The 19,377-nt window shown below is 41.8% G+C and overlaps 1 protein-coding gene and 1 long non-coding RNA gene across 5 annotated transcripts in view; one reads left to right on the top strand and one right to left on the bottom strand.

The window, feature by feature from the left end:
• Positions 1-632, bottom strand: part of FAM81B (family with sequence similarity 81 member B) — a 54,857-nt gene extending 54,225 nt beyond the window's left edge. Inside the window, exon 1 of the mRNA XM_038532319.1 lies at positions 441-632. Coding sequence (XP_038388247.1) covers positions 441-627 — 187 coding nt within the window. The 5' untranslated portion in view covers positions 628-632. The remainder of the gene's footprint in view (positions 1-440) is intronic.
• LOC111095133 lies at positions 18-15,140 on the top strand. Of its 4 annotated transcripts, none has more exons than XR_005356675.1 (4): positions 18-39; positions 6,816-6,898; positions 8,925-9,170; positions 13,989-15,140. It is a non-coding gene; the product is annotated as an uncharacterized LOC111095133 (long non-coding RNA). The 4 variants fall into 4 exon arrangements; XR_005356672.1 differs by lacking the exon at positions 13,989-15,140 and adding an exon at positions 9,791-9,974; XR_005356674.1 differs by lacking the exon at positions 13,989-15,140 and adding an exon at positions 9,317-9,761.
• The last annotated feature ends 4,237 nt before the right edge of the window (positions 15,141-19,377 follow it).

Below are 19,377 nucleotides of genomic sequence, written 5' to 3' on the forward strand. Positions count from 1 at the left end.
GGCAACCAGAATGCTGAATCAGATCAGGAACTAAGGCAGGTGAATTTTTGCGGTGGTGGTTAATTTTTTTTTCTTTTAATTAAGGGCATTTTCCGTACATATAGTGAAGGTTAAGGGAGGCTTCTAATTTATTTTACATTCCTCTCTTCTTCTCTCCCCTACCTCAGTTCTTCACCAGGCCCCCATCACACCCATAGTCAGCTAGAAGGATTTATTGTCCCAGAAGAATTAATTGTCCATTAAGAATTTAGGAAACTTTGTTGAGATGCACATTTAGATCAAATTGTTATAAAATAATAGGAAATGATTTCTTACTCTATTGTGCCCAAGCCATCCAAGGATCTTCTTTGGGATTTATTACCTAGTTTATATGTAATAAGAAATCTAAACCTGTAAAGGATGAGAATCTAGAGACCTTGGGTAATCCATGAGATAAATACCTGAGTTCATGATGCTTGATTTCCTGGCTTTATTTTTTGTTGATCTGATTTTTTTGAAAGGGAGCAGAGGGTTTTTAAAAATTATTATTTTGTCTTCCAGAAAGCCAAAGCTCTGAGGAAATTTGGTTGCAATCTGATTAAAGTCTTTATGTTTCTGGGTCATCTTCCCAGGGTGGCTCAGTAGCATTGTGACTGTAGGAAGGATCTGTGATGTCAATGAGGTTGGCCCTCACATTTTAGGTCAAGTCCCTGGGATTTCAGAGCTTTAAGAGTTTTTCTTAGTGCTCAATAAATCACTAGGTCCTTCACCTCCTGGTCCCGCTGGGTGGGTGGGGGCGGCTAGACTGACATTTCACACCCTTCCCCTGATTTTGCCTTCACATTTGATAGGAGACCAGTTTCCATCAAATTAGATAAAGAGAGTGAACGGCAATAAACTCCCCAATCTTCCTCCCACTGAGCTCGTTCAGGAAGCTAACTCTTGTGGGCCACTAGGGGGAGTCTCACAAGGAATGCAGCCACAGTGACAGGTGTGGTGGGTCCTGGCTTTGAATGAACTCAAATACTGAACTTGGGCTTTGGAGAGAAAACTTTGGTTATATGGTCAAAAAGATGTTGATTGTTTCGGCTCTGAAATATTTTCCTGAGTTCTCAAATTGGAATCTGTATATTTTGGTAATACTACCCAGCCCTCGTATACAGACATTTTATTATTGGTTCTTTTTCAAATCATGGTGCCAGGTTTGCCTTGCTCTGGGGACACGTAATGTTCAGGATTCCAAATGACAAACTTAGATGCCACAGAAAAATACCGCCCATGATTTTTTGCTTCAGCAGTATGACTTCTAGTGATAAGCTAAGCTCTTCAGACTTGGTATTTCTTGGTTTGTAAGCTATCCAGAAAGGCTCATTACACCAACCCGATGACCATTTAATCAAGCACCAAGGGAGACTGGCACACCATGAGTGACAGCAAGTGGCTATGGATACCAAGAGAGTGGGTTAGAACCCTGACTCCTCAACCAACTGGTTGTTTACTTAGGGCAAAATTATCTCACTCCAAGATTCAGTTTTCTCATCTGTAAAGTGAACGAATAATACTGATCTCCTGAGATCGTTGAGAGGATTAAATGCAATGATACCCTTAAAGTGCTCAGCTGAGTGCCAGGCCAGGAATCCACTAAAAGGTAGCTATTATCAGGGATTATTTCACAAGGTGGCCATTACCCAAGAAATAGCTACAGGGGCTGTGTGAGAAAGGAAAACTGGATCTGACCTTACTAAGAAAAATTTTGTGATTCTCTCTCTCCTTAAATTCAGCTTCTAGTCCATAGCATTTGGCTAGAGAAATGGACTCCCAGTGAAATGAGAATCAAACTTGTTCTCTAAGTGGTTGCTTGGTTATCAGCAGAACAGTGCACACAGTTTATTTGTACCAGTGGGTTCCTACCTGCCGAGTGTGTATGTAAAATCCTTCCTGGAAGTCGGTAATCTTCCAAGACCTCTTCTAATCTGGACCTACCAAGAGTAGAGCTTAAAGCAAAAGGCCAATGTTTATTTCAATCTTAAAAATGAAATTATATTCTGATATTACTTTAAATATAGGCTTAAGGAGATAATCGTGAGGTGGTGGTCATTGAAGGGCTTTGGTGAGTGTTTAGGGTCAGTTGAGACCATTGCTGTGTGTGTTGCACTCCACAACCCCAGGGGGTGCCTTTCACATAACAGCCCTATAGATTTTCATATTTATGCTGAGTTTTCCAGCTTTATGTCAAGAAAATACCTTATTCTAGCAAGCTAAGTATATCAGGACAGTTTTCTGATATGTAGAAGTAAAGGGTCTTAAGGAAGGGGCACCTATTTTTTTTTTTAATATGTATGTATGTATGTGTTCATTTGAGAGAGAGAGTGAGCACACAGGAGAGCATGCACAAGAGAGGGTGGGGATGGGAGCAGAGGGAGAGGGACAACAGACTCTGTGCTCAGTGCGGAGCCCGACTTGGGGCTCATTCCCATGACCCCGACATCATGACCTGAGCCAAAATCCAGAGTGGGCCACTTAACTGATCAAGCCACCCAAGTGAGAGGACGCCTATCTCTAACTCATCACAAAAAGTGTATATGGGCCAGGGGCAGCCCAGATCCAGGGTGTCTAGCAAATGCCATGACCTTAGCTAACGAGCTTCAACCAGCCCTAGGCCACAGCAACCAGTAGTAGTTGGCAGAGTGTGTCCTGTTCAACTTCCTTTTCCTATACGTCACCTCCGACCTGTTCCCCCGAGGGTCCTTAGGCCATCCTTCCTGGAAAGACTTCATTTGGACCAGAGGACCTTCCCTCTTGCTATTCCAGTTTTACCTGCTCCAGTCTTCTAGTCATCTCTGATGTGTTTATCAGTCAACACTTTAGCTAATGTTCCTCAGTGTCCAGCTCATGAATCTTCTGAGGAAGGCAGTGTAGACACAAATATCCCAGTTTTACAGATAAAAATATAAGAAGGTTCAGAGAGATTAAGTGAGGCACTTAATGAATGGTGAAACCCTGACTTACTAGTCCCCAAATCTGCTCACCCTCAGCAGTGTCCCAGCCCTCCTGGGGTGATCCTGCTGAGTTCTGCTAAGGGCCCAGTGTTTGACTTCCATTCTGAAGGAGTGCTCAACTCAAAGTGAGTCCCGAATGCTCCCCGCAATTATATTACATTGCCTTTCTGCAGGACTCTCCTGCTCTCCTAGATGACTCTCCCATTTTCCCTCAGCCCCCACACTGCCAGCAGCTGCTCCCATCCTCACTCTCAGCTCATGACCTTTCCTTTCTATTTAACCAAGAAAACTGAAATCATCAGAAGAGAATTTTGGTGAGCCCACATGCTACGTCTATAGATCTATGTGTTTCTCTGTCCCTAAATTTTTGTCTCTGATCCTGCTTCAATGAATGAACCACCTGTGCTCCTTAGGCTCATCCCCCAGTTGTCCTTAAGTCCCATTCCCTCTCAACTATCCAAGGACCCCTCTTCTTTGCTAGAGCATTCCCATCAGGGTGAGGTCCTAACCTGATAGGACTGATGGTAGTAGAGAAAGAGAAAAGAGGGGCACGTGGGTGGCTCAGTCAGTTAAGCATCAGCCTTTGGCTCAGGTCATGATCCCAGGGTTCTGGGATCAAGCCCCATGCCAGGCTCCCTCCTCAGCGGGGAACCTGCTGCTCCCTCTGCTCTTTCTCTCTCTCTCTCAAATAAATTAATAAATAAAATCTTAAAAAAAAAAAAGAAAAAGAAGAATCTCAATCGCTCTCCGTCTCTGCACACACACACACAGGTAGGTGAGGACATGAGAAGCCAGGTGGAGGGACCTCACCAGGAGCCCAATCTGTCAGCACTTTGATCTTGGACTTACCAGCTTCCAGAACTGTGAGAAATTAATTTCTGTCATTTATGCTGCAGAGACTATGATATTTTGCTAGAGCAACCTGGGCAGACTAGGATTGTCTTGAATCACCAGGATCTGGTTTTCTGTCCCAGGCACCTTCCCCTAAAACTGCCCTTGTCAAAGTCCCCTGTGACTTCTCTGTTGTGTGTCCAGGGGCCAGCTCTCCGTCTTCAAGTCACTTGCCCCATCAGCAGCATTTGACCAAGTTGAGGGCTATCTTTTCCTTCAACCTCCTTCCTTACTTGGCCCCCAAAGCCACGTGTCTCCCACAGCTCTGCTATTCCTTCTCATGGGTTTCTCATTCATCTCCCTGACCTCTGAGCAGGGGATCGATGATTTCAGTTTTCTCAAAGTTTTCCTGAAGGTCCCATGTCCTGGGAATCCTCAGCCCCTAAGCTCAGCCCTTGCACTTCTATACTCACCACCTTGATAAGCTCACCCAAACTCATGGCTATGAGCTGGTGATCCCTCAGAGTTCCTTTCTCTCAAAGCTGCTGCCCATATGCCCATACAGCCTTCCCTACCACAGTAAGTGGCGACAGCCTTTTTCCAGTAGCTCAGGCCTCAAGCCTTGGAATTCTCCTTCGCTTCTCTTTCTTTCAAACCCAGTATTTGCCCCACCTTCAAAAAATATCCAGAATGGGCCCACTTCTCATTGCTTTCTGTGCTGTCACACTGGTCTAAAGTACCCTTGTTTCTCCCGTGGACTATTGGCTTTCTTTTTTTTTTTTTTTTTTTAATTATTTTTATTTATTTATTTATGGTAGTCACAGAGAGAGAGAGAGGCAGAGATACAGGTAGAGGGAGAAGCAGGCCCCATGCACCGAGAGCCTGATGTGGGATTCAATCCCGGGTCTCCAGGATCGCGCCCTGGGCCAAAGGCAGGCGCCAAACCACTGCGCCACCCAGGGATCCCCGACTATTGGCTTTCTAAAACCAATCTCCCTTCTGCCAAACTTGCCACCCATAAATTATTCTCAATGAAATAGCTGATGATATTGTCAAAGAGTGATCATGAAACTTGTCTGCTAAAAATCCTTCGATCACTTTCCATCTTGTAAAAGATGAAACCTTCGTAATTTCTACAAAATCTTTTTGAGCCCTATGTGATAGAGCCCTCCTATAGCCATCTGTCCTTGTGTCCTACATCTCTTTTTCTTGCTTACTCTCCTCCATCCACAGAGGCCACCTTGAACATGCGGGCAGGCTCTTGTCTCAGAACTTTTGATCTTACTGCTGCCTCTGCTTAAATGACCGGTGAAAAGTGCTGGTGGTATTTTGATAGGGGTCAAATTAAATGTGTAGATTGCTTTGGGTACTATAGACATTTTAACAATGTTGGTTCTTCCAATCTATGGGCATGGAATGTTTTTTCATTTCTCTGTATTCAGTTTCTTTCATCAGCGTTTTATAATTTTCAGAGCATAGGTCTTTCACCTCTGGTTAGATTCACTCCTAGGTATATTAGGGTTTTTGGTGTGTTGTAAGTAGGATCAATTCCTGATTTCTCTTTCTACTGCTTCATTAGTGGTATGTAGAAATGCAACAGATTTCTGAATGTTGATCTTGTATCCTGCAACTTTACTGAATTCGTGTATCAGTTCTAGCGATTTTTCAGTGGAGCCTTTCAGGTTTTCTATATAGAGTATCATGTCACCTGCAAATAGTGCAAGCTTTACTTCTTCCTTGCCAATTTAGATGCTTTACTTCTGATTGCTGAAGCTGGGACTTCTAGTACTATGTTAAATAACAGTGATGAGAGTGGACATCACTGTCTTGTTCCTGACCCCAGAGGAAAAGCTCTCCATTTTTCCCCATTGGGGATAATAGAATGGACATAAGAAACAACAGGTGTTGACAAGGATGTGGAAAAAGGGGAGCCCTCTTACACTGTTAATGGGAATGAAAAATGGTGCAGCCACTCTGGAAAACAGTATGGAGGTTCCTCACAAAGTTAAAAATAGTACTACCCTATGATCCAGCAATTACACTACTAGGTATTTATCCAAAGAATACAAAAATACCAATTCAGAGGGATACGTGCACCATGATATTTATAGCAGCATTATCTACAATAGCTGAATTATGGAAACAGCCCGAGCGTTCATTGACTGATGAATGGATAAAGATGTGGTGTATATATACAATGGAATATTACTCAGCCATAAAAAAGATGAAATCTTGCCATTGGCAATGGCATGGATGGAACTAGAAAATATTATGCTAATACGTCAGAAATCTCATATGATCTTACTCATATGTAGAATTTAAGAAACAAAACATATGATCAAAGGGGGGAAAAAAGAGATAAACCAAGAAATAGACTTTTAACTATAGAGAACAAACTGATGGTTACCAGAGAGGAGATAAATGGGGAGATGGAGGGAAATAGGTGATGGAAATTAAGGAGTGCACTAGTGATGAGCACTGGGTGTCATGTGGCAGTGTTGAATCCCTCCCTATGTTGTACCTGAAACTAATATTACACTCTACATTAACTAACTGGAATTTAAATAGAAACTTCAAAAAAATAAAAGGATGTTTCTATGAGTGACCAAAAAAATACACTTTCCCTGGATAGTCCCTCTGCTCTCCCTTGCTTTCTTCTGATGTTTATTCAAATGACATTTTCTCAGAGAGGCTTCCCTGGCTGTCTAAAACTATCTACTTCTGGAGCACCTGGGTGGGTCAGTTGGTTAAGCATCTGCCTTCGGCTCAGGTGATGATCCCAGGGTCCTGGGATGGAGTCCTGCGTTGGGCTCCCTGCTCCAAGGGAAGTCTGCTTCTCCCTCTGCTCCACCTCACTTGTACTCTTTCTCTCTCTCTCAAATAAATAAATAAAATCTTAAAAAAAATACAACTATACACTTTGTATTACTATTTCCTGCTGTATTTCCCCCTTGGTATTTATCTACATCGTCTACATTTTACTTTTCTCCTTGTTTTCCCTATTAGAATCTGAGCTCTGCAAGGGCAGAAATATTTGCCCCTTTTGTCTACCACTCTGCCTCAATGCCTAGAGTGGTGTCTGGCACATGGTAAGTGCTCAGTAAATATTTGCTAAGTGAATGAACGAGTGAAGGCCTTCAGGATGTATAGACAACATTCTACAGAGGAATCCAGAAGTACAGAGGGCTTCCCATTGGGTTTAGGTAATGAACGTGGCACAAATTGTTGAAGGAGCCAGGCTTTTACTTGAGCCTTAAAAAAATGCATGACTGGTAGTTCCTAAGGCCTGAGAGGCACTCCCTGCAGTTTGACTCTTTGCTGCCTTAACAGCCCTCAGAACACTTCCAGCAGCTCTTCCTGCCTGGGGTCTGTACTGGCACCTGGAGAGGAAAGTCTTCTCTCTCCACCACCAAATATTTCCAGCCCTCTTCACCTGCTGTCTGACTTCCCACCAGTGTCTGTGAGGAGCTGATTAGGGGCACCTGGGGAGCTCAGTCGGTGAAGCGTCTGCCTTTCACTCAGGTCATGATCTCAGTGTCCTGGGATTGAGCCCTACATTGGGCTCCCTATTTCTCTCCCTCTCCCTCTCCCCCTGCCCCTCTTCCCTTCCCCATTGCTCATTTTCTCTCTCAAATAAAGAAATCAAATATTTTTTTAAAAATAGGAAGGATTGGGATTAATCCAGTATGGACTTTACAATGGGCGAGGGATGATGCCTTAGTTCAGGAATTTCAAACACTGGTGTGTATAAAACTCACCTGGAGAGCTTCTTGAACCATGGGTTCCTATGCCCAACCCCACCTAGTTTCTGAACAAGCTCACTTTTTTTTTAAAAGATTTTATTTATTCATGAGAGACACACAGAGAGGCAGAGACACAGGCAGAGGGAGAAGCAGGCTCCATGCGGGCATCCTGGTGCAGGACTCGATCCCAGGACCCCGGGATCAGCCCTGAGCCAAAGGCAGATGCTCACCTGTTGAGCCACCCAGGCATCCCTAAACAAACTCATTTTGATCCAGAGATCCAAGCAGCCCACAATGAAAAACTCAACAGGAAAGAATTCTAATGCTGGCATCCTGAAGTCCTATAAGAGAACATGATTTTGGTCAGTGGATCCCTTTGATGTTCCTAAACATTGCTACTGTTTTCCTAGAAACAAGTGTCTATCTATTGGTCTGTCTGTCCATCCACCTGCCTGCTCGTCTGCCCCAGCACCCATCCACACAGTCCACCCTGTCCTTCCATCTTTGCCTTAAATCTTAGGTCGGTGTGAATTTTCCTACACTGTAGCAGTGCAGGGTGGGGGTGGGGGTTGGGTGGACAGGGAGCTTTCGCCTCTGGAAACAACTGTCTCGGGTCCTAATTACCATCTGCACCTCCCCCCAGCCCAACCACATCCTACCAGGAAGTCTCCCCTTGGTGCCCACCAGGAATTTGCTCTCATTCCTACCTTGGGTTTGTATATGTCCATTCCTCCTCCTTCCACTTGCCTGCGAGGCTCCCTTCCCATTCTTTGCTTTCCTGTTACCCCTTCTGGCTCCCCTACTTCTGAACAAACAGCTGCTCCCCAGACACCTAATCATAGCCAGGCTACTATGGTGAATTCCCACCTCCCCTTAGCTCTGTTTCCAGCCTGCAATTCTTACTGCCCTGTATCTGGCTTTGGCTGATAGGTTGACTAACCAAATTAAGAAGTTCAATACCTTAAAATATAGGAACTTTGATGATTGCAATGACATACCAAGTGGACAGACACACTCAGGGCAGTGGATTCATATTTGCATCAGCCTATCACGTGTAGTCACACATGTAACCAGTGTCCCAAACAAACAAACAAACAAACAAAAAAAAGAAAAAACCACAACTACAAATACTAACAAAATCCTAGGTGGCTGATGATGCAGTACCTAAGTAGGTAAGCTACTAATTGCAAGACAATGACAACCTGAGTGACAATTTATTGTGTTGCTACCAGATAGAGGAACCATGAATTTTTGTGCAAGCAATGAAAGCTTGTGCTCATTGTCAAATTAAAAAAATCTTTATGATACTGGCCGCAGAATAATTATTCTTGGTACTCTAATCCCATGGCTTGTTTTCCTTATTTGTCAGCAGAAATTTCTTTTGCTGTGGAGACGTTTCTCACTCTGCCAGGGGGGCCCCGAGTGAGCTCCGTGGATGCATCAGTCTGCTCTAGAAAACTCTACTCAACATCCCTGACAGTGTCAGCTTACCGGGAACGGGCTTTAGTGGATAGCCATCCCATTCGCGGCCCCAATGATCTCGAGCAGCTTATTTTTGTTGTAGAGTAAGACCAGTGTTCCCAACCATCCAGCCGAACATGAGCTCCAGTGCTTCAAGGTGAACAGAAATATCTCTTTGAAAAGCATATTAATAGAGTCTAATTCCAAAATCAATGAATATATTTTTGGCCCTAGACATCCACACTTTTAGCCAAATGGCTGTAGGACAGAATTTAATATTGTATGTGTTTGTCTCATCAATAGAAAGGGTAATGAAACCCAGAAGAGAGAAGTTTTCTTGTGCTTTGGGACTACTTCGTTGCCCCACCACTAAAATACATCAGATTGTGTTCTGATGTATTTTACAAAACTCACCCCTGAGTAACCTCTGGGATCCCCACCTTCTGTATGGGTTACGTATGCCCATCTCCTTGTGGTTACGATGCCTAACCTTGTAAGAGTTTGGCCATCTTCCCTTTGCCCTTCCTCTAGAATGGTTTATCTTTGAAAAATTTATAGTAAAAATAATTTTGTTCACTGCATGTTTTCCTAGAAATGTGTGATCAGTTTTTCATAGGTATAGAAATAACTAGACCAAACTATAATGTAAGGGGATAGGAAAAACTTCAAACGTTGACTGGATGCTGACTATGTGCAAGGCTCTGTGTGTGTGCATCTGTATATAGAGATCGGTTAATTCTCACAACAACCAAAGGAGTATAATATCCCATTTTACAGATGCAAATTGAGGAACTTTCTCAAAGTCATATAGCAGTGTTTCTGACTAACGTCTGTGCTCTTACATGAGAAAATGTTCTGCATCACGTGCCATCAGGGAAATTCAAATCAAAACCACAATGAGATGCCACCTCACCCCAGTGAGAATGGGGCAAATTAACAAGGCAGGAAACAACAAATGTTGGAGAGGATGTGGAGAAAGGGGAACCCTCTTACACTGTTGGTGGGAATGTGAACTGGTGCAGCCGCTCTGGAAAACTGTGTGGAGGTTCCTCAAAGAGTTAAAAATAGACCTGCCCTATGACTCAGCAATTGCACTGCTGGGGATTTACCCCAAAGATACAGATGCAGGGAAACACCGGGACACCTGCACCCCAATGTTTACAGCAGCAATGTCCACAATAGCCAAACTGTGGAAGGAGCCTCGGTGTCCAACGAAAGATGAATGGATAAAGAAGATGTGGTTTATGTATACAATGGAATATTCCTCAGCCATTAGAAATGACAGATACCCACCATTTGCTTCGACGTGGGTGGACCTGGAGGGCATTACGCTTAGTGAAATAAATCAATCGGACAAGGACAAACATTATATGGTCTCATTCATTTGGGGAATATAAAAAATAGTGAAAGGGAATAAAGGGGAAAGGAGAGATAATGAGTGGGAAATATCCGAGAGGGAGACAGAACATGAGAGACTCCTAACTCTGGGAAATGAACAAGTGGTGGTAGAAAGGGATATGGGTGGGGGGGTGGGGGTGACTGGGTGACGGGCACTGAGGGGGGCGCTTGATGGGATGAACACTGGGTGTTATGCTATATGTTGGCAAATTGAACACCAATAAAAATAAATTAATTAAAAAAATAAAGTCTATGCTCTTTCCACCTTGCCAAGCTACTTATCTTTGAGGACTTTCAATAGCTTCATCTTTTTCTGACCCTTTTTTGACTTTCCTTCTGCCCCTTGCCAGACACCTTGTGTTTTAGATACTCCAGTTTTCTGCTGAATCCATTCAGTCATTCATGCACTCATGTATATTATCAGTCACATAAACATTTGAACATTGATTGGGTACCTCTAATACTTTTATGGACACTGGGCATACAGCAATGAGCAAAACAGGAAAAAATAGTCTGCCCTCACTGACATTCTAAAAGGGAATGTACAATAAATACACAGGTGTTCAAGATGAAGTGTGATGAGTATAAATTATCAAGAATAGCAAAAGCAAAGGCACGGTGGTAGCCCAGAGGCAGGACATGCAGCATCCTGCAGGGAAGAAGGAAACAGAAGACTTCTTGGAAGATGTGACACCTAAGGAGAGTCCTGTGGCCCTGCAGGAAGTGCCCACTGAGTGGATGAAGTATGTCTCTGCTCAGTGAATCCTCATCCCCATGGCCGGGAGGGCAGAGTGGAGGGAACAGGGAGGGATGATGATCACAGCCGAGGCTTTATAGGTGAGTAGAAGCCAGATTCTGAGGGATCTTGTATCTTTGTGGGCATCTGAGGAGTTTGGAGTGTACCCTGTGTGATGGAGAGCTGAGTGGTCACATATTCCTTGAGTCCTGTGGATGTGTTCAAATGTTAAAACCCAGTCTGAAAAATTAGTCAATTTTTCTGTTCAAACACTATAGACAAAATATAAGCCTTGAAAAATTGTTTTGTAAGAATTGGAGGGTCTCAAAAAAAAAAAAAAGAATTGGAGGGTCTCTATTTTTATGTTTTAAACGTTCTACTCAATCTGGACATATGTACATATATACTTTTACATAAATGTAATAGGTCACACAAATACAATGAAGATTAATATTCTGATATATTAAAAAAATACCAAGGTATACAGCAAGGAACATCCCTTAAGAAATAATCATTGAAAAAAAACATTATACACATTCTGATGTGTTTCTTTCTAGACTTTTTTCTGTGAACACATACATATATGCTGAGGTATATAATTGACATATTATAGATATAATTTTATATACTTTTTAATTTAATCTCAATTATATGTGTATTTTGACATTTCATATGTTTCTATATATTTTTTGAAAATAGGATTTTATTGTTGTATAAGCATATTCTCCAGATATCATAATTTTATTCTAACTACTTTTTTAGTTTTGCATATTTAGGTTGTGACCAACTTTTTTGGTCGTGGAAATAATACTGCAATAATATTTTAAACGGAACTGTTTTATGTATCTCTGGTTGTTCCCTAAGAAAATAATGGAAAAAAGTGTTGGAATATTTGTGAGGATCTTGATACTGCCAAATTTCCCTAAAAAGAGACTATTAGATTTTTGTAAAGCGAATTGAAAAATATGTCACAAGAGATGTAAAACTTTTATACACAAATGCAGAGACTGCACATCTTAAAATATATTCTAGGGAAATATCCCAAAATACAGAAAAAGACTTACATACAAACATATTAACCACGGTGTTAACAAAAAATTGGAACCAGCTTAATTGTTCAATGCTGGGGAAATTATGATATGTAAAATGTACACATTATAATTGTTAAGTGGGAAATTGGGATACAGAATGTTATATACAGCTTGACTTCAATTGTGTTAAGAAAAATTCCAAAAGAAATGTTATCAAAGCCTTTTGGGAGGTAGAATTATGGGTAATTTTTTTCTTCTTTCTAGTTTACCATATTTTTATTAGCATGAATTGTGTTTATATTTTAAAAAGTGACTAAGACAAGTCTTTAGTTGTACAGCTGTGGCTTTTTTTCCTCCTGGATTTCCTCACCAATGTTAGCTTTTAGCTAAAATTTTAGCCATAATTTCATTTTCATGGTGTGCATCAATTTTAACACTTTCGTAAGAAGATACTAGAAATCACTAGAGTCTCCTAGCTGCAGCCTGCTTTGAAACAAGTGGGCTGAAAGAGCCTGCTCATTCCAGAACGCTTTCACAGGCTGGATTGACAGTGATGGATATGAGGTTTAGGATCAGGGATTCTCGTCGGGTTCCTGACTTGCCCAATTCTCAGCATCTCTTAGAAAGTAGCAGCAAAGAAAGTTCTTGTCTGATTTATTATTGATTTGTGGAGAAGTAGGGAGGGAAGCACTTTCAGAGCAGAGTGTTTAGCTCCAGGCTGAGAAAGCACTTTTCACTCCAATCGTAGATTCTATTTCCACCAGTCAATAACCTGTTCTAGATTGTAGTTTCTTAAATTTTTTTTTTAAGAGAATGAGAAAACTGTTTGATGTGGCATAAAACAAATGTTTTGAGACGAATTCACTAGGAAACTTTTACAACTTTCGCAAGAATTGAGGTACCTCTGCAATTTTTTTGGTATTTAAATTTAAATTCAATTTCCACATACATACATATATAATTTTACATAAATATATAAATGATAGGCATTTTAAGTGGAGTCTTTTTTCTTTCTCTTTCTGATTCCTCCCTCTCCCCACCCTCTCACCCATGTGAACGACCTACCATGTAGCCTTAGTGGGAGGCCTATATAATTTCAGACTATGTCAAGGAGGTTCAAACACTCCTTTCCCACTCAGATTTTTGGGTGAACGTTCTACGTCAAATGTTAGTCTGGTTTGAAAGCCCTATGGCGGGATCCCTGGGTGGCGCAGCGGTTTGGCGCCTGCCTTTGGCCCAGGGTGCGATCCTGGAGACTCCGGATCGAATCCCACGTCGGGCTCCCGGTGCATGGAGCCTGCTTCTCCCTCTGCCTATGTCTCTGCCTCTCTCTCTCTCTCTCTATGTGACTATCATAAATAAATAAAATTAAAAAAAAATTAAAAAAAAAAAATGAAAGCCCTATGGCAATGGTTTTCGTTAGTAGCTAGTCTGTGCTAAAACTATACTGAGAGAAGCATTATCTCATTTTACGTTAAGAATTTAAGATCTAAATGTTGTTTCTGGCAAGTGAACAGATTCTTTTTTATGCTACTCCAATTTTTAAATGTCCAAATAAATGTTCTCTACTTTAAAAAATTAAAAAAAAATTTTTCTGTGGTCATTTCCAGGGAAGGGCCCAAGAAACTTTCTGCAGTGATGAGGATGTCCTTTATCTTGACTGTGGTGGTGATTACATAGATGCGTAGCATTCATCAAACGCACTTGAACTATTTGAAATGGGTCCATTTTATTGTAGGTAAACTCTAGGTAAATGAAATTTATTGGGCAAAAGCGTTTCTATTCACTTAAACTGTGGTTTTTTTTTTAGAGCTTGCTGCGAAGACAATGTCATTTATCACTACAGCCCTCACCCGCCCCCCCTCTGTGATGACATGTGGGTTTCAGATGATTTATTCGAGGTGGCCCCTTAGGACTGGGGCATGATGGAGAAGCACAAGTGGCTTCGCACAGTGACAGGACGCCCCTCAAGGAAATGTCATCAGAGCTGTTTGCATCTCAACCTCATTCTGCCACAGGAGCTGCTCCTCTCTATCTTCTGCCAACAGCGTCTCCCAGGTGGTGGTGAAAGATGTAGAAGGAGGCAGTTCTTGATTTGGTGTCATGAAGACAGAGTCCAATTCTCTCAGTATTTTTGTCTCCCCTCTCCCTTTCATTACTGTATCAAATATGGGTCACGCAGAGCGATAGGTAGGAGTTAATACTACAAACAGCATGATTTCTGGGCCAAGCATCTCTCTGGCTGCTTGTTTGAGTCTTTCTTAAGGCAGTTTTGGGCTAAATTTAATTATGCTTTCTATTTTATTGTTAATTTTCATCTGAGTGATGAATAAACTCTACTACAGGAAATGGCTAAAGTAGCCTTGGTTAGAGAGTAAAATTTAGACTATGAAATGGACAAAGCAGATTATTTCATGACCCATCCTCGCCAACATGTGGCCTTATGTTGGACACTGCTGTTGGAGTTGTCTGTTGTCAGGGAGACCCAGTCTTCCATCTGTGCCTTGCTGCCTATTAAATGCTACAAAGCTGGTGTTCACGAGCACTCTTCACTGGTATTACTAAGTCCCTCAGAGGGTCTAGTCATTCTGGCTTCAGCCCCAGCTGAGGCGCAGGGTAGTGTTGAATGTGGCGGGGTGGGGGGATTTGTGGTGTTGGGAAAGGTGGTGGAAGTGTGCCAGTGAGAGGTTCTGATGGGGAGGCAGGCTGGCCTGGTGAGGTGATGGCATGGGAGTGTGCAGGTGAGCCTGTGACCTGTGTGTGAAAGCACACTATCCACCCCACTGTCTTCAGTCACCTCTGTCTCAGCCTTGAAACATGGTTTAAACCATGTTTCATACTTACTTTTTAATATTTGCAAATTGAGTTTTTAAAAATGTGATTTTTAAAAAGATTTATGTATTCATTCATTCATTCATGAGAGACAGAGAAAGAGAGAGGGTGGGGGCAGAGACACAGGCAGAGGGAGAAGTAGGTTCCATGCAGGGAGCCCGATGTGGGACTCGATCCCTGGTGTCCGGGGTCACACTCTGGGCTGCAGGAGGCACTAAACCACTGCGCCACCGGGGTTGCCCCAAGAATGTAATTTTTAAGAGACAATGAGAATATAACCTAATGTTGGTTTTTAAACAATGAATAAGTGAATTTATGTGAATAACGCCAAGTAAAAGTTGACTAATTCAAATTCATTGTGTAGAATCTGGGATAGTTTGTGAGGGTTAGATTGAAGTTTTTGATATCTTTTTTTTGTAAACTCTTTTTACAAAGGTTAAGAGCCTGGATAATAATGCTAATGGTATAAATAAAATTGAAGAGTGAGATTGAAAATACTTATGAGGAAAAACCTCATGACTTTGAAGAAAGAATGGATTTATATATATATATGTCTGGTATGTATGTATGTATGTATTTACATAAGTAAAATACATACGTATATTTTAAAATCTCCTCAAAAAGTACTTGGGTATTCCACTGGAAAATTCTTTGTTAGCCTAATTGGTGTAAGTAATAAATGAATAATTTATAAATAAAACTGTATGCTTAATAGAATAAAACTATATGTTCAATAAGGTAGCTTGTATTCGAGTTGAAAGAGAACAAAAGATATCCACATCATAGCCCTTGAAATGTGTAATAATGGCACTGAATAAATGATAAAAACTGCAGAAATTCACCCAAAGGACCAATAAGAGTTTGTTCTTAGCATCTCTCCAAGTGACACACTGCAGGGAAAGGCCCTGGAACCTGCTGCCACATTTGGTGTTTGGAGTAGGGGTAATATTGCCCCATGCTAGGCCTAAGCCCCTGCAAGGGCTCTTCTCCTATCACTTGAGCGTGGTTGAGTATGCTTCAAGGTGGAGCAGACCACTTTTTACTGGAGGGGAAAATCCAGTGAGGGCTGGTTTGCTCTGGAAAGGGAGGAAAATTGCTAGGATGTGTGTGGGAGATTGAGAGAGCACCCAGGTGTGGAGCATTTAGGGCTTGAGGTGACACCTCCTTTGTCTGCAAGTCTTTAGCCCTTTCTAGATTCCTTAAATGCTGGGAGAGAATGGTATTTTTGTTTGTTTTTGGAAACCAATGAACAGTCAGGGTTTTGTGACTGGTTTACAGTGGTGGAATAGAGATTCAGGTGCAAATATAGGCGTTAGACATAAGAAGTAAGCCCCATAGATTTCACTTGATCCAGTTTGTGGCAAAAAGCAAACCTTTGTCGGGGTAATGACTTCAGTCTTATGATGGAGCAAAACCATGAAAAGTAGGGCGGACAATGAAAACATTGGATCCTGGGTGATTTCACGGAGCACTAAGCCAGACATCTTTTGAAAACTTCCCTATTTTACACTTTTCAGGTTTTCTTTTTTAAAGATTTTATTTATTTACTCATGAGAGACACACAGAGGGAGGCAGAGACATAGGCAGAGGGAGAAGCAGGCTCCCTGTGGGGAGCCCAATGGGCTCTGAACCCTGTGATCACACCCAGATTTGAAGGCAGACGCACAACCACTGAGCCACCCAGGCGTTCCTAGACTTTTCAGTTTTGTGAAACAGTACAATCCCTTTATTTTATAAATCAGTTGGAATAGGGTTGTAGTAAAAACATCCTAATTGACATAAGTAATAAAAAGAGTATTACTACTCTGTGTATAGATGACACTCTTTAGATCTTAGGTCAGGAAGCTGTGAGTCAGCCAAACAGTAGGAACTGTTTCAGACCAAGAGTGTTTTCAACCCCACTGGTTGCAAAGAACAACTAGGTAGAAAGAGTAAGTGTTTCATCAAGGAAATGGCTATGACATTCATCCCGAGGGGCCATCTGGTAGTGTTGACTCTATGCCCATACTCAAGTGAGATACAGTCTCTAGGTGACTCCCCTTATTAGAATGACTTATAATAAGGCATGATAAGGGAAATAATGAAATGGGACATTGTGTCACCAAGACTTGAAGGACAAAGGGATAGGAAGAGGCTGCTCTGGGGGTGGTTGGGAGGAGCTGAAGGGGAAGGAGAGGGAGGATCCAGACTCCCCACTGGTCCTTATCCTGGCCTGGCTCTAGTTGCTGCTTACTAGTTCCCAAAGACAAGAGTGGGCATCACTAGAAAGGAGGTTCTGCTACCCTGACTCTGTGCCCTTGCCAGGGAAGACTGCTGTCAAGGGTGCTTTGAGAACAGAGTGAGCAATCCCAGTATGTTCAGGACTTTCCCAGCCTTTGTCCTGAAAGTCCTGAGATTTGGAAAGCTCCTCAGTGGTTGGTTGCCCTAGAGTCCTTTGGAATTTGATGTGGGGCTAGTGGTTAGGGACCCGGCAGGAAGTGGTGCTCTGGGGGACTCAATATTAGTACCCGGGCAGGTCAAAGGTCAAAGGAGGAGCAACAGAAGCAAGTTTGCAAAGTATGTTTTAATAAGAGATTTATTTTTCTCTCATGTCAAATTGGATTCCAGGATCCCTTGATCCAGAGAAAGGATACAGCTGTTACTACTAAGGTTCCTGATCACAGTTAGGTATCAGGAGGCCAACAGACCTGAATTCTTGTTCTGGGGATAAAGGGATTAGAGATACGAGGTGCAGTGGGATGGCAGTAGAGGCTTTGCAGTGGAGTAGGTTTCTTCTAACCCGCACCTTCCATGGCAAGAAGCTGACTGTTTACTTTCTCCTGATGGGAAGCAAAGCACATTCTATAGTTCCTGACAGAAGAAGCCATCACTTTTTGAAAATAAATATGGGAGAGGCAATCAAATTATGTTAAAAAATTCCACTAATTTCCACGCAAAGTATGTGTACATGAGGGAAAGACACCTGGGGAAAGGTATGAAGAGATAAAGTCATGCCGTGGAACACATCAGAAGCAGCTACCTGTCCTTTTGCAGGAATTAGAAAATAAAGCAGTTATACTCTTTCATTATAGAAAAGGCTTTCCAACACATGGGGTGAACACCTGCCGATGTAAATTCATAAAGAATAGAGCTGAAGGGGTAGAAATATCTACAGAATTGTCAGTAAGAGCTGTGGAGGTAATGTTGGAGTAGGACATATAGGAAGGGACAATTGACCTTTGACCTTGGTAGCTTCAAATCTTCACTGGGACATTTAATAGTTTTTGGGTTTTTGTTTCATGTTTTTTGAAGGAGTTCATGGTCAGATAAGCTTGGGAACCTCTGTTTCTCTTCCTGCCCCCTCTTCAGCAGATACTCTAGCATGTTAACCATTTCCAAATTTTATATAATTAGGTAATCTCATTTTATTTTAAATTGAGAAACAATTATTATCATCTCAGGGTGAGAGTGAACTACTTTCAGAAATTCTGCCTCAGAAAGTTTATTTTTGAGAAGAGTCCCAGTAAAAAGCTCAGAAAGGAATTTCCTTGAAATGGTTTTGTTGGTGTTTTTTTTAAGATTTTATTTATTCATGAGAAACACAGGCAGAGACACATGCAGAGGGAGAAGCAGGCTCCATGCAGGGAGCCTGACGCAGGACTCAATCCCAGGACCCCAGGATCATGACCTGAGCCAAAGGCAGATGCTCAACGGCTGAACCACCCCCCTGGGTACACCCCACCTTAGAGTGTTTTTAGAGGTAAATGGCATCTTCATTGATGGATTTCCATACTGCAGCCCCTTCCCCAACCAAGGTACAGGGCCAGTGTCAGTACAAACTGCTCAGGAGATCAGTTCTTCCACTAAAACTCAAAGTTGATGTTGGAATACCTGGCCTTTCAGAAAAGCAGCATTGTCTCATTTCATTGGAGCTCTGTGTGATTGAATCTCTGTGAATCTTCTTTCCGAACATTTAAAATCCAAATCTTTAGAAATGCTGCCAAGAGTTAAAAAAGCAAGTGTGAAAATTAAAGAAAATTAAAGTGGCCATCTGAAGATCAGAATATTTCAATTAAAAATGCATTACTCAAAACAGGTGTGGAAATTCTTTCTAAAATTTGGATGGAATTAAAAATAAAGATTATTATGTTGAGTAAGGACCCATTGGGAAAAGATTGCTATCTGTTTGGAAAAATGGTCAAACTGGTAAGATATAAATGTAGTTCCTACCCACACACTATACTATGCTTACAATTGCAAACCTGTTGAAAGGGCAAAACATAGGAAAATTACTTTATAAATATTTTATAACTAGAGGACATTTTAGCTGAGCAACCTAAACATAGCCTTTTAGGTTAGAAGCAATATACTCTTTTTCATATGATATA

The sequence above is a fragment of the Canis lupus genome, chromosome 3 (genome assembly GCF_011100685.1).
Source record: "Canis lupus familiaris isolate Mischka breed German Shepherd chromosome 3, alternate assembly UU_Cfam_GSD_1.0, whole genome shotgun sequence".
Taxonomy (NCBI): Eukaryota; Metazoa; Chordata; class Mammalia; order Carnivora; family Canidae; genus Canis; species Canis lupus.